The sequence below is a fragment of the Nelumbo lutea genome, chromosome 1 (assembly GCF_056320005.1).
Source record: "Nelumbo lutea isolate HS-2025 chromosome 1, American lotus-T2T, whole genome shotgun sequence".
NCBI lineage: Eukaryota > Viridiplantae > Streptophyta > Magnoliopsida > Proteales > Nelumbonaceae > Nelumbo > Nelumbo lutea.
This window is the reverse complement of record NC_142684.1, coordinates 10,442,341-10,457,867: the sequence shown is the minus strand read 5'-3', so window position 1 is coordinate 10,457,867 and position 15,527 is coordinate 10,442,341. Positions and strand designations below refer to the sequence as shown.

The window sequence follows — 15,527 nt, the reverse complement described above, 5'->3', positions numbered from 1 at the left end:
TTACGAGTCAGGAATGTGGATTTATTTAAAAAAAAAATGTTGATGGAGTCAACAACTTGACCAGCCGGTTGAACTGTCAAATCATTCAACCCGATTAGTGGGTCGGCAGTTACACACTTACACATTAAACCTCTTTAATATCTTCGTATTCTAATTTTTAGGAGTTTTCATCTAAGTCTCGAAAATCTAATTTCCATCTAAACCCTTTCTTTTTTTTTTTATTCATTTTTAGTCATTTTTATTAAATACTTTTTAGGATAAATCTTTTAAACTATCCCTATTATCTTTAATTTTTCAAAATTTGCTAACGAAAAGAAACGAAATGTCAAATTTGCACTCCACTATTCCTCAAATTTCAAAATAAAACACAATTGATGAGCAGTTTTGATGATGATGTCTGATCCCTTTTCCGATAAACTATGTAAAAGGGTTATCTTAATTGGGTTGGTTTTCTGGCAAAATCCTAATATGCGAAGAGGGGAGGTGGAGAGGGACAACGAAGAGGAGAAGGGGGTAGAGGAAGAAACCACCACCGCTGTTGGCAGTTGCAGCAGTGGTGGTGATTTTGGTAGATCCATTTGTCAAAAACCTTGTTGTAGCGATGCCTAAGGATGGATTTGAGCCAAGCCAAGCCGAATAGTATGAGGCTCAAGCTCGGTTCGAGCTAGAACCTTGAACTCGAGCTCAGCTTAAGTAAAAAATTCATAAGCTCGATCTCGATTTTGAGAAAAAGTCTTTTATAAAAATAAAAAATTATTTATAAAATTTTTTTATTTGATATTTAAAAATTTATGGATTATAATAATTAATAATTATAATATTTTTATTATATATATTGTTTTTTATAATTTTATTTTAATATTTATATATATATATATATATACTTGAGCTGGCTCGCGAGCCTCATGAGCCAAACTCTAGTAGGCTCGAGCTCGGCTCATTTCACAGTCAAACCAATGAATTGGCTCGAGCTCGACTCGAAGCTTGATTTAAGCCGAGCCAAGCCAAGCTTTTCACGAGCTGAGCTCGAGCAGCTTGTGAAACGCTCAGCTCGTTGCCACCCCTAGCGGTGTCGTAAGAAGGTAAAATCTCGACTGGTTGCCACCCCTAGCAGTGCCGTGAGAAGGTGCCCATTGACCGATGTATGCCACTCCAATTATCACCCATCCATGGACCACTTTGCCAAACCGGAACTGAACCCTTGCACAAGAATAATTGTGGGGATCCTTGTGGATCGAGCTGCAATGAATAATCCTCAGATGTCGAGTCGTCTAGGGACTTCAAAGATCAACCTCACGCTGATTTCCAGCAAGTATGAGCCTCTATTGATTTGGTGGGATTGTTAATAATGAATACAACAAGCACACACTCTCCAATGTTTCGCACCGAAGAAGCGACGACACTGGTATCATGGAATTCCCTCGTTGTCCAGTGGAATGCCCGAAGAGCTTTGACAACACTCCTTTTGAATGTTGATTCCATCCATCCTCAAGCTGCTTTCCAACAAAGATAAGCCTTTTTGCATTCGAGTGGTAAGGGAGGGGTTTGCCACTGTCGTCGTTTGTATTCGAATACGTGGAGGGGTCTTGCAGCAACGACGGTGATGAAATAGGGGCGAGAGGGAGAAAGAACGAAGGGAATGGGGGGAGAGAGAGAGAACGAAGGGGACAAAAAGAGAAAGAGAGGGAGGGAGCCCTTCGCCAGTGGCCGCCATCACCTGTGATGGTTGTGTCGAGAGGGAGAGAGAACAAAGGTCTTGTCGCCTGCGTCAAGCAAAACAACAGTCTCCTAGCAAAACAACAGTAGTGGCCGTCATCATTTTCGGCTACGATGCCGCCGGTGGTAGTTCTCTGTTCATCGTCAAGAAGACGATGAATAGAGAGGAAGATGGAGGAAGGAGAAGTAGAGGAAGAAGGAGAAAGAGAAGAAGAGGGTAAAGAGAGAGGGAAGAGGAGAGACAGATTGGGGAAGGAATGATGAACAGCTTTTCTCTCTCCCTCTCACCACTACTGCAGGTTGCAATAGTGACAGACCTCTCCGGCAATTGCGCTCTCTCTCTCTCTCTCTCCCTTTCGCCCCTGTTTCCTCACTGTCACTACGTGTGGACCTCTCCAGTAGTGGTGGCATTCTGGTAGGGTCTCAAAACTTGCAACAATTCCACAGTTTCCACCATACTCTTTGTCATTGACTTCAACCAGCCCTGTTCTTCAGTAGATCTGGGACTTGTTCTTTGTCACCAAATGGGGTTGATGCAGTAGAAACAGCTGACCGCCATAGAAGGAGGCCATTGTAGAAGGGATGAGGGTAATATTGGGTTTTAAAAAATTTTAAACATCACAGTGTCACGTGTGTACGGATTCTAACAGAAAATTAACGGATGCTAACAGCGAGGGTAGGGCTAGTTAATTGTTAAAAAACTTAAGAATACTATAAGACAATAGTTAAACAGTAAGGATACAATTAGTCAATTTCGCAATAGTTTAAAAGATTTCCCTACTTTTTATTTGTTATACTCATTTTTATTTAATCTGATGAGTTATCGTACATATGCTCAATTGTTTTTTTGTAATATTTTTTTTCAGTTTTCAATGCATTTTTTACCCATTTTTATATTTCAATATTTCTATATGTAATTATGATACAATGAATTGACTCATTTGATTCATACGGTTGAACTAATGGCCATCCAACCGAGAGAAAATGATTTTGTTTATAAGATAAACTTTTAAAACATTGGAAGATTAGACTAATATTGTCGATGATTATTAGAAAATACCCTTTAAATTTAATTAAAAAAATAATTGGCCTATTAGCTCAGTTGGTTAGAGCGTCGTGCTAATAACGCGAAGGTCGCAGGTTTGAGACCTGCTTGGGCCAAAATTCTTTTGTCAACATTGTGAATATTATTTATGCTTTTTTCTCCTACTTCTTTATTTTATGCTATCTTTTCTAATCAAATGGCCTATTAGCTCAGTTGGTTAGAGCGTCGTGCTAATAACGCGAAGGTCGCAGGTTCGATACCTGCATGGTCCAAGATCCTTTCGTAAACATTGTGAATATTATTTATGCTTTTCACTTTTCTGCTTCCTTACTTTTAATTACGAATGCTACCTTTCTAATGTATTGCCAAATGGTTTATTAGCTTAGTTGGTTAGAGCGCTATGCTGACAACGCGAATGTCACAAGTTTGACACTTGAATGTGCCAAAAGTCTTTAATAAACATTGTCTGTTGTTATTTATGCTTTATGCTTTTTCTACTTTCTTACATTTTAACTACGAATGCTATCTTGCTAATAATACTCGCAGGTTTGAGACCTGCATGGGCCATTATTATTCATTTGCTGTTTATCCAAATCTTTTTAAAGGAAAGTAGTTGAACACATGTGATGTACAGATGTTGTTATGTGACACTGAAAAGGAGTCTTTGGCACATTTACAGTCGAACTAAATAGGTCCAATGTAGTGGTTTCAAGTATAGCGTTACTCGTGGTTTTTAAAATCGGACCAGACCGGACAGTCGGATTGGAAAAATTGAGATTTGACCGGTTTCATTTTTCCTTAAAATCGTTTTTTTTTTCTTTAAAACTGTTGATTTCGGTTAGTAAACTGCTGAATTGGCCGGTTAATGATTCGAACAATTTTGATTTTTTTCAACTTTTATATATTTCATTTTATTTATTATTTTTTTGTCAGAACGGGCTGGCCGTTCGAATTGGTAACTGGACTCCTGACTGATTCAGTTTTAAAAACCATGGTTTTACTTATATATCATATCCTATTGAATTTTTTGTTTTTCAATACAATTTTTTTTGGGGATTTTAAAGGGAAATTGTCTATGGGCTCTCTCTTCTCTCCATCTATTTTAGCTTCCTATAAATAAGAAAGTCATATGTCGTTTGCTTTTGGTCTTAGAATTATAAAATTATTTTTAAATGAGTTTTATAAATTAAACTTCGATGACTTGTTTAGGAAATGGTTTGGCTTCACGCAATTAATGAAATGCCTGATAGATGGTACCATGCACCCTAAGCACAAAGGAGTCTTGTTCCTTGTAGGGTATAGGTTGGGCTGGCCGAGTTAAGGTCAACTATTGCTGAAACCCTAAATATTGGACCAAAGGCTTGAGTACAAATTGGGCCTGAGGTCAAGCCTAATCCTTCCAACCTAAGTCTAGCATAAAGTGAAAATTTGACATACTTAGATTGAGTCCAAGCCCAAGTCAAGCTTTGGTTGGTCAATTGGACTCAAGTGGGCCTATTAGGTTCAATATATTAAAAAAAGTTGCATGAACCTATTTATTATCACTAATTTAAAGCTTTTAAATAAGGATTTTGTATATGCATGTTGAATTTACGTCGAACTATCACTAAAAGGTTGCATGTGTATAGTTTGGTTATGCTTGGGTTATGCTAAGTCCAAGCTGGGTTTAAGCCGGGGCTAAAGCTACCTAGAGGCTAGCTCTGAAGCTAACATAATATATATATATATATAAGCTTGGGGTTTTGGGCCCAATCCTTCTAACCCAACCTAGGGCATGTGGTCAAGCACAATCCTTCTAACCCAGCCTAGCTTGAACTAAAAATTGACATACTCGGGTTAGATCCAAACTTAAGTCAAACTAGGACCGGTCAATTGGGCTCAAGTGGGCCTATTAGGCACAATGCACTAAAAAGTTGAATGAGCCTAATTTACCATCACTAAATTAAAGCTTTAAATAGGAGTTTTGTGTATGAATCGTGCATGTATGTTAGATTTAAGTTAGGTTAAGTCAGTAAAAATTTGTTTGTGTATAATTGGGTTAGGCTCGGATTAATATAATGTCAAGTTGGATTTAAGCCAAGCTAGAGCTACCTAAAGGTGCCATGGGCCAGGCTGAGTCGGGCTCGGTCTGGGATTAGCACCAATGGTAAGGGCTTTAAGCTAAGCCCGGGCATGGCTCGACTCACACCCTGGTCCTAGATTGCAAGCCCAAGCCCAGCCCTACATGGGCCTAGACCGGGTTTTGCAGTCTTTCTAAGCCTAACATGTTAATAATCTTGAACTCATGATATCAAGTAAAAAAAATAATTATTTAAATTAAATAACTTGTAAATGTAATACATACAAAAAATTATACAAGCCAAAATTAAATTGGGCTTGATTAGGCTTTAGAACTATGGCATAAAAAATAAGGTATGAGCCTCATTTAATTTTTTCACTTGATTTGGCTTATGTTACCTATCCTTTTGTAGATGAAGGCAAAGCTTTCATTCCCATTCTTGAACAATGTGGGACTTGGAATAACACTAAATAGTTAGTGCAACCATTGAGTCTTTCATCAAGTCCTACATTGCTAAGGAAATGAAAATGAAGGCTTTGTTTTCATATATATAAGTCCTTGTGCAATCATTAAATAATTTGAATATTTATTGAATCGAATCAGGTCATATTTGAGTTTGATTTGACTATTGATGTAGTTTGGAAAAAAAGTCATATTCAGAGAAGCTCCAAAGAAAAGAACCAAAATCGAAATAAACAAGACGAATAATACTTCACTGAATGCTTAAGAAAAAATCAATCAAAACTCCCCTAACTTTGCCCTAACTACTCTTTATATAGACTTCTTTACATCCTTATGCCTCCTACAATGTAATTTCCTAATCTAGTAAAATACTCCATATTATAGTCCTATTAAATTTCTTCAAAAAAGAAAGTCCTAATTGAATTCTGATGAGGGAAGATTTGGCCCTCCACTAACATCATGACATATGGCATCTTAGAACAGCTGGACGGCACTTCAACACTTTGAAGGTGATGACTTGCCTTAGCCAAAATGATGGAATCCTAGTTGGCAACCTCCCACTAACATCATGACATGTGGCATCTTAGAACAGCTGGACGGCACTTCAACACTTTGAAGGCGATGACTTGCCTTAACCAAAATGATGGAATCCTAGTTGGCAACCTCATTTAGCACCGACTTGTGGTACCTTGTTGTTACCGGTCCAAGGAGCTCGATATGAGGAGCAACCTCCACAAGGACTTGCTGACGTAACTAAGGTCCAAGTGGCGACCTACGAGATGTGCTCACCGACCTCCTCCGCATGCATCCCATCACTCTCGGGTCTTTCGGAAGTCAATTTCTCGAACTGAATGTTTCGGAGGAAACCGAATAAGGCATAAAGCCTAGTCTACATGCGTCACTACCTCCGAGGACTTCAGATGCTAGAAGTGCAAATGATTTGAGGCGTGCATGGGAGGATGGGTTCGGAGCCTTCATGCCATCGCAGCCATCTCGGCATCCAATGCCATTCCAGCGTCCATCACCACCTTGGCGTCCAACACCACCCCAACATTCGTCGCCACCTCGGTCCATCATGGTCCAACAGTAGTAGTACGACCAACAGAATAATCAACAGAATAGTCGTCAAAACGACCAACACTGCTGTCAGTAGAATGATCATCCCAAACAAGTTCCAGCAGTGACTGTGAGGCCACCCCCATAGGTCGAGCCCTCTGTGGTTCCTGTGAGACATGGCAACCAACAAACTATGAGGCCACCCCCGCAAGTCAAGCCCTCCATGGTTCCCACGGGAGTTGACGGCTAACAAACTATGGAGCTGCACTTGCAGGTCGAGCACTCCATTGTTCATGTGGGAGTTGACAACCAACCAACTGTGGAGCCGCCATGTTGACTTCAACTAATCTTAAATTCACACTTCAAAGCCAGGTTCTCAACTCATTTTGAATTCACACTCAATAGAAATCAGCCCAAACAAGCCTCTCCAGCACTACTCTACGGTTGCCCTTGTAGGTCGAGCCTTTTAAGGTTCTTGTGCGAGCTGGCGGTCTACAATTAGTAGAGCCGCCCCCTCAGGCTCAGCCCCTGTGGCTTATTGTAGGAGAAGACACCAGTGTTTTCTGGGGGCTGATGTAGCGTAGCCGTGCAACCGATTCACCGTTCAAGCACCAATAGTGACACATATAAAAAATGCTATCACAAGGGGGGCAATACCACCTCGCTTTTTATCCAAATGCCCCATGCCTAGAACATCGAAAATCTAAGAAAGTACTACCTATGAGATCGGAAGTCAAGCATCCGCCACATTGAAAATTTACTATGTACGAGTGACCACTCACTTCGGCGAACTAGTCAGGCCGCACGTCGACTAGACGTACATTAAAGAGTGGAAGACAAGTCACTCTAAGCCTAAGGGCCCCAGTGCCAAGCTGTTAACAACCTCGACACCACTATGAATAAAACCCAATCGCTTCTAAGCATATGGGTAGTTCGAGAACATCGTATTTATGCCTTATCAGTGCATAGGTAGTTCGGGTGATGTACCTACCATGCCTATTTGCCTCGGCTCACGTTCACCTCAGGAGAACCTACACTTAGTAAATTTTTTGGGAAGCTAAGATTCTCAAAGATTATTGTACGTGAAGTGGACAAAAGGAAGAAGTGTATTTCGTTACTCCAAAACATAAATTTGTACATAATTAAAAAAAGGAAGGAGAAACGGGGGAAAGGAAGACTAATTCGCCTTCTAAAAACAAAAAGAAAGAGAAATGGAGGAAAGGAAGACTAGTTCACTTTCAGCACCATGGAAGACACACAAACTTGGCCGATTTCTTAACAGTCGACCTCCACCTCAATTTTAGGCTTCACATTGACATTGTTAGCTACTCCTTCGAGAGCCGGCTTTAGGGACATTGCGTTGTAGTCTACCTAAGTGGAGTGACTAGACAAGGTCGTCACATAGTTAGAAGCCCCTCTTGAGGACGACATGACGAACTTCGCTCTTAAGGTATTAGGCCGAATTGCAGAACTCCTTGACGGTTGCATTCTTAGTAAGGTAGATGTCCTTGGGGTGCTTGCTCCACCTCTCCTTGAGCGGATGAGTTTGCTCTTGTGCCTCCGACAATCAAGATGGCAAAGTTCTGCGTAAGGCTGCATTCAACCCTTAGACTCTTTTGACCTGGGGGGCAAACTGGACCAACGCCTATGAGCTCATCGAATCAGTCATTTTGGGCCAAAGGACTTACAACAAGCTACTCCCTTCACCGAACTAACCTTAGCTCGGGTGTGGGAGGCAATTGATGATGGCAGATTTGGCCCTCCACTAACATCATGACATGTGTCATCTTAGAACGCTGAACGACACCTTGGCACCTTGGAGGCGACGATTTGCCTTAGCCAAGATGATGGAATCCCAGCTGGCAACTTCATACACAACTCGGGCACCTTAGTAGGGTGGCTAGCAGCACCTTGTCTAGGCTAACCCATGGTACCTTGTTGTTAGCGGTCCAAGGGACCTTGATGTGAGGAGTAACCTCCACGAGGACTTTCTGACCTGTCTGAGGTCCAGGTGGCGACCTACGAGATGTGCTTACCGACTTCCTCTACGTACATCCCATCACTCCTGGGTCTTTTAGAAGTCAGTTCCCGAGCCGAATGTTTTAGAGGAAACCAAATAAGGCATAAAGCTTGGTCTACGTGCATCATTATCTCCAAGGACTTCGGACCGGCTAGCCCTATCTTCTTGAAGATCTCGGATGTGGTGCGTGAAGCCCACGCCAAACAATACCTATATATAGGTCTCACCTCCAACCTCACAAGGTACATGTGCAATTTAGTTCTCGCAGCTCCCTAACTCTCTTACATTCAACTCTCTCAAAAATCTCTAATTCGCTGACTTAAGCATCGGAGTGCCCATCCCGGATAAAACAACCCAGACACTCTGACACTGTCTCTTTACAGGTCGATCCAACGAACTAGCCAACTCGTCATTCAAGCCACCTTTCAGTAGGGAGTTGCCAGATCGCGCTTCACCAAATACAAATTTGGAAATCTCGTTGTAATGCTTACTTAGTAAATGCAAACTAAGATAAATAGATAGATAGATACAACAATCTTGCATTGATGCAATCTTTGTAAATATAAATTAAGTTGAATTGACGGAAGCTAACTTAGTAAATGTTTACTCAGTTAGGCCGAATCTCATAATGCATCAATTACTTAAACGATATGAATAAGATATCCGAATTCAGACGATTATGACATTCAAATTTTTTTAAGGTGTATATATATGCACTAGATTGTATGATAAGGTATGGCAAGTCGTGATACTTTAAGCCCTGCCTTGCACCCTCACCTACTAGTGAAACTGACGATGCAACTTTGGTTTGAGTATTTATTAAATTTTAAATGGGCCTGAACCCGAACCCAAGCCCAATGTAGTTGAAATTCTTCTACTCAGCAAACGCGTCGTTGCATCCCACTTGAAACGTAAAACTAGGGCGTGTCAATGTGTCAATAGGGAGTTGGGTTTAACAGTTTTAGGGATTTGAGTATGGTGGGTTAAATGGACAAGGTCCCAAAGGCCCACATTGAGATTATTTAGTAATTACTACTTACGGGTTAGGTTTGTGGTTTAGGTCATGGAAAATTTTAAGCCTACCTTGTCATATGATAATTAATATAGATTTCAAGATTATTTTTATCTGTAATTTTAATATTATTATTTATTTTACCTCATATCTATTAATTCTCCTTCTTTGCTTCACTTCAGCTTGGGGTACTTAAAACCACTGTTTTCAAAATTGGATTGGACTGGACGGTCGGACCATAAAAACCGGGAACCAGTCATTTGACTGGTTCTATTTTCCTCTAAAATTGCTTTTTCCTCCAAAACTGTTGATTTTGTTCAGTAAATTGTTGAACCGGTTGATTAATTGTTCGAACGGTTTTGACTGTTTTCTAATTTTTTTAATTTTTTATTTTTTGTCAGAACGGGCCGGCCATTTGAATCAAACAGTTAAACCATTAAAATCGGTAATTGGACCCCTGACCGATTCAGTCACCAGTTCGTTTTTAAAAACCATGCTTAAAAGTACTCTCAGGCTTAATTCTCAAACTCAATGAAACATGGGATCCATGGGCCCAAACTGGTTTCGGTGGGCCTGGACCAACCCCAGAGCGACCTTTTTTTTTTCTTTCGAAAATGCCCCAGAGCGACCTTCAAATGGAACATTTATTCGATATGCACATATCACATGGATAAAGAGGAAGTCAACCTGAAAATAATCGTATTATCATTTCTAAGCGTCCTAAATTCCTTTTTTTTATTAAATTTTATTCTTTATATCAAATTAATAAATAAATGTCTCTCCCAAGTTCGTAAGAAATTAAACAATTTAGCCTTTCTTTATACTACCAAATAAATGAATTAAATAGGGAGGAAGTAAACCCTAAACAGTGAAGCCATGACTTCTTTTCAATAAGCACCATATGCTGCAGAAAAGACATGATATATGAGAAGGGCTTTGATCAATAATCAAAAAGCTTTTGTGAATTCTGATAAATACCACCTGATTGGTTACCCTTTTATGATAGTGGTTGATTATCATAATTGAAACCTAGTTTCAAATTTCATCCATAAAATTATTTAGCACTTTTCCCAAACTAAGCTTTATGTATTTAAATCAATAAAACCCTATCACCCTTATGTCACTCACTGATAATGTTATTATTTTCAATGAGAACCATGAGAATTAGTGGTGGTTATCATCCAGTTGAAACACTGCAATTAATGTAATCAACAAATACTGTGCATAAAAAGGACAAGGTTCAAAGTGTTAATGCGTATATATATATGTGTATGTATCAGTTTTCAGGGTCTAATACGAGGATTTATGGCAAATGTCCATATTAAACGGTTAATACTCTTATCAGAGATGGCATGTTCCAAAGATTGAAAGCTGAAGCAACTTTCAATCCATGAATATCATCTCAATGAAACAGGATCAGTTGATGACTAGACATAAAACGTCTGTTGACACAGAAAAACCATCCTGTAAGTTAGGTTAATTTGTCAAAGTAGGACTACTCAATTAAGAAACAGTTTTCTTGGAATAACAGTTATGAAGGTTTATTAATAGTAATGACTAGATACAATGCACAGAAAGAATTAATGAGAGAAAGAGGTGAATGGCTTGGCAGTTGATCAAGGTTGATCTGCTTATTTGGCAAATTGGAAGAACTTAAATATGTCATGGGTAATGGACCCCAGACCTTGGTTGAACAATCAATATAATGGTATTTCCACCAGTTTTCCTTCGCATGGTCAACCCTTAATTAGCTAGGAAAGAATGTGTATATGCATGCATGCTTCTCTAAGTTCCTTGTAAATCACATCATTAGTTGATTACAGTTAAGGCTGTCCTAAGTCCTAAATCTTCATTTACAAAACTCCTAAAAGGGTATATGATGGTATAAAATAGAGTCCAATTAAGGTGCATTAATTTCAGAAATTTTATGGCATATATATTAAATCAAAATTTCAACCTTTCACCTTCAAGATATCACATTTGTTTATTTTTCAATGTTTTACGTCTCATAAGGTGTACTAATTATTATTAGAGACTTTAACAATAACAATAAAGATATCACAAGGTTCAAAGTATAGATACGATACGCCCTGTATCTGACGTATTGTATCTATCTTTTAGTCTCGATACACTATTTCTCCTTAGTTGATTCTTTTAATTTGACTAACACAGTCTTCCCATTACTATATATTTTCTACTATGTTTAGTTGAGAAGTGGATTACTTTTGGAGAGTAACATCAGTTGTGTGAGCAAGCAACGGACCTAGCTAAGGAGTTGAGATAACCCAGAAAAGAAGGGTTAAGAAATAGAATGAGGAAAAAAAGAAGAAAGAAATAAAGAAAAGATACTTCATCAATTCTCTGGGTTAATCATTGGGCGATCTAGTAATCTGGTTTACACAACTTAGATAGAGTAATATCTGGTTTAATGCCTAAGATACTCCATCAAGGACAACTTTGGATCTCTTGATGAAGTAATACATTTGACTGTCACATGAAGACATCCAGTGCATGAATTTGGAAAGTCAATCATCTGTATGCTGTATGTCATGCAAACCTCAGCAGTGTTGGGGAAGACTACTTCTGCAACAATGGATCCTTAATGGAAATGCTTTCTTAGTTGTCAAATTCGAGGCTCATCAGCTTGCTTCAAAATGCAACTACCAATCACTACAGATAGCCCAAACCGCCTCAACTTCCCCCTCAACTGTCATCTCTCATCTCTCATCTCTCACTCTCTCTCTCTCTCTCTCTCTCTCTCTCTCTCTCTCTCTCTCTCTGTAAAATGGAGAAGACCATGAAGGTTGTTTTCTCACTTCTCTGCTTCTGTTTCCCCTTAGTAGCAAGTGGCAATTACAATGTGGTGGACTTTGGGGCCGACCCCAATGGAGAAACCGACTCGACTCAATCTTTCCTGAAAGCCTGGGCATCTGCTTGCAGCTCAGTCACTCCTGCCACAATCAGTGTGCCTCCTGGGAAATTCTTGATCAAGAAGGCAGTCTTCAGAGGGCCATGTAGTAATACTGCGATCACCATCGAAATGAACGGGACACTGATCGCCCCTTCCGATTATCGAGAGCTTGGTGGGTCTGGTAATTGGCTTTTGTTCGTCAAGGTCAGTGGGTTGTCCATTAATGGCGGAACACTCGACGGGCAGGGAGCAAGCTTCTGGGCTTGCGAGAAGAACTGCCCAGCTGCAGCCAGGGTACGTACGTGGTGTAATTAACATGCAATAAAATGACTTAATTGCCCTTCACTTTTTTCGTTAACACACTCTTAAATCTTAATTAACAACGACGGGGATGTGGGTCCTGCAGTCAATTACATTCAACTACGCAACGGATGTAGTGATCAACGGCTTAACTTCCATCAACAGCAAGAACTCTCACATTGTGATCAACGGTTGCGAGAATGTTACGGTGCAACAGGTGACAGTGGTTGCCCCTGATCAAAGCCCAAACACAGATGGCATTCATGTGCAGATGTCATCAGGGGTCACCATTACAAACACTAGTATTAGAACCGGCGATGACTGCATCTCAATTGGCCCAGGTGCCACTAATTTATGGATCCAAAGCATTGAGTGTGGGCCGGGACATGGGATAAGGTGCGTGACACTACCCTGAAGGCCCATGAACTGATGGGCCATGGGTTATTTTAGTTCAAGATTCCAAGGTTTTGGGCCTTGTGCTATCTATTTGGGCTTCATTTTATGGGTGAGCCTTATTCTTTTCTTAAACTGTACGTTTTGCAGCATAGGGAGTCTGGGCAAGGATCTTGTAGAAGAAGGAGTAAAGAATGTAACAGTAAAAGATGTAGTGTTCACAGGAACTCAGAATGGATTTAGGATCAAGTCATGGGCCAGACCCAGCAATGGATTTGCAAAACAAGTTCTTTTTCAGGATGCTATTATGAAGAACGTCAGATACCCAATAATAATCGATCAAAATTATTGTCCCAACACCAAAGGATGCCCCAGTCAGGTAAAAGTTAGAAGTCCATTTCTCAATCCTCCCATCTATGATTCCAAGGTCCATCTAGTATATGGGTTGGCCTGAACCCACTACTGAAGCCCATATATATCACGGCAGGCCCAAATCCACATAGGTTGGGCCATGATTGCTACTTTGCTAGATGATGCCTCAAGGTTCCAAACGTGCATGTTCAATCTATTGGGCTTTACTAGGTTTCTTGGCTTGGAAAATGCTTTTTTTTTCTTCTTTTTTGAATCCAGTAGATTTAACTCTCTTCTCATCTTTTTCCCTTATTTTTTCCCTCAGAGCTCTGGTGTCAAAATTAATCAAGTCACATACAGAAACATTCAGGGAACATCAACAACAAAAGTGGCTATGAAATTTGACTGCAGTGTGAGCAATCCATGCAAAGATATAAAGCTAGAAGATGTGGGTCTTACTTACAGAGAGAACCCAGCACAATTGACTTGTGTCAACACAGAAGGAATTACTGGCTTAGCTTTGACATCAAGTTGTTCATAGAAGTAGCTATACTTTATACAAAATTTTAAGATAAGTTGTTCATAGAAGTGCTTTCACATAATACCCATTTGTGTGCAGTGTAAATATGAACTGTATACAGATTTTGGATAGGGTTTAGTGCACTATTTGATGCGAAATTTGCATTTATTGCCTTGTTTACGCTTATTGATTGTGTTTTAGGTGAGTGGCTCCCTTGGGATACATAAAAGCATGGGACATTTGTTGTGAAATATTTTAATATTGTACCCTAAAGATGAATCTTACAATATGTTATCAACAAATTTGATTTTGGCCTTACATCTAGTATACAAGGGATTTGCCTCCACATTTCCATAGTATGTTACATATAATTGAATTAATATACATATTATTGTCTGCTGATCATCACATTTCCATTCAATAAACGAGAGTAGTGAGACACCAATTTTTTTTTTTTTTTTTGTTCAATAACAATTCATTAACGAGCCAGAAAAAGGAAACAACTACAACTGGAAACAGAAAAGAAACGACGAAGAGGGAAACAACAGAAAAAAAAAAAAAAGAAAGGAACTAGCTAAACAACACCCTCGACCAGCACTAAAATAGAAGACAAACGCAAGAACTTCTAATCAACACCTGAAACTTTTAGCAAGTCCAACCTTTGCCGTAGCATGGGCTACATCATTTGCTTCTCTGAGGCATTTACAAAACTTATAAGATTTTCCAGTAGACAAAGCTTTAATGTCTTCACAAAGGAATAGAATCTCAGTATGAGCAGGGCTCTGGAGGACCCAAAATACTATCGATTAAAACAGCAGTCCGATTCAAAAATCATGGAATTTAGATCATTCTCAGACGCAAAAAAACGTTGCTGCTAAAAGAGCTTTTGCTTCAGCCACAAGGGGAGAACACGTAGAAATCTGACCAAAACCAACTCTCCAAACATAGTTATTTGCATCTCAAACCACAAAACCAAAAGAAGCCTTCTACATGTTGTAAGAACCTCCATCAAGTATTTATCTTCATCCATCCTCGATCTGGAGGGTCCCAAAAAGTCTGATTCACCTTTTTTCTGGCCTTTGAACGATTTCCCAATTTCTGTTGTCAAAATTGAGATTTCTCCACTATTTACCTATGAATAGGCAGACCCCATATTTGTTTCCAAACAATTCTATCCATGGTAGATGGCGGAGAGATTTGTTGGTCCACTCTTTGATTTTGAAAGGCTAGGAAGTAGGGTGATTTGACAGTAAACGTATCATTTTTGCTCCTCACCCAAATTAGTTTATCCTTCCATAGTATAAGAAATGTCAATGTCCATAATTTTTTGAACTATATAGGGAGGAAAAGTATTCAAGATTTTTCTTCTATTCCAAAATCTATTTTCTTGATCAATGAAATCCTCAACCTTAAGATTTTGGTCCCCTTCATTCATGGGTCCCATTGGCCTGAACCCTTCAAGTTCAGGAATCAAAGGGTCCTCCCAAACTCTCACCCTATCCCCCTTGCTAACTTTCCATTTAATACCATTTTCAAGAACATTCCTTCATTCCAAAACACTTCTCTAGCCCCAAGAGGGTATACTTCTTAAATTTACCTAAAGAGAATGGGTATCTAGGAAGTATTTTGCCTTTAGAAACTTTACCCATAGATTACTTGAATCTACGTAGTCTCTAGGCTAA

The 15,527-nt window shown here is 39.5% G+C and overlaps 1 protein-coding gene and 2 non-coding genes across 3 annotated transcripts; all 3 read left to right on the top strand.

Moving 5' to 3' along the window:
- The first annotated feature begins 2,803 nt into the window (after positions 1-2,803).
- On the top strand, positions 2,804-2,877 carry TRNAI-AAU (transfer RNA isoleucine (anticodon AAU)). The gene has a single exon. It is a non-coding gene; the product is annotated as a tRNA-Ile (tRNA).
- Positions 2,878-2,959: 82 nt separating this feature from the next.
- Positions 2,960-3,033, top strand: TRNAI-AAU (transfer RNA isoleucine (anticodon AAU)). Its single transcript has one exon. It is a non-coding gene; the product is annotated as a tRNA-Ile (tRNA).
- Positions 3,034-12,167: 9,134 nt separating this feature from the next.
- LOC148873478 (polygalacturonase-like) lies at positions 12,168-13,866 on the top strand. The gene is made up of 4 exons (XM_088966550.1): positions 12,168-12,575; positions 12,688-12,977; positions 13,125-13,353; positions 13,651-13,866. Exons 1-4 carry the CDS (start codon positions 12,168-12,170, stop codon positions 13,864-13,866), a joined length of 1,143 nt encoding a protein of 380 aa, XP_088822676.1.
- The last annotated feature ends 1,661 nt before the right edge of the window (positions 13,867-15,527 follow it).

What these genes read in the sequence shown, in the direction of transcription:
- LOC148873478 (XM_088966550.1), top strand. Translation starts at nt 12,168, where the DNA reads ATGAAGGTTGTTTTCTCACTTCTCTGCTTCTGTTTCCCCTTAGTAGCA. An exon ending in ACTGCCCAGCTGCAGCCAGG is followed by an intron (nt 12,576 to 12,687) that starts GTACGTACGTGG and finishes TGGGTCCTGCAG; the next exon opens with TCAATTACATTCAACTACGC. An exon ending in GGGCCGGGACATGGGATAAG is followed by an intron (nt 12,978 to 13,124) that starts GTGCGTGACACT and finishes TACGTTTTGCAG; the next exon opens with CATAGGGAGTCTGGGCAAGG.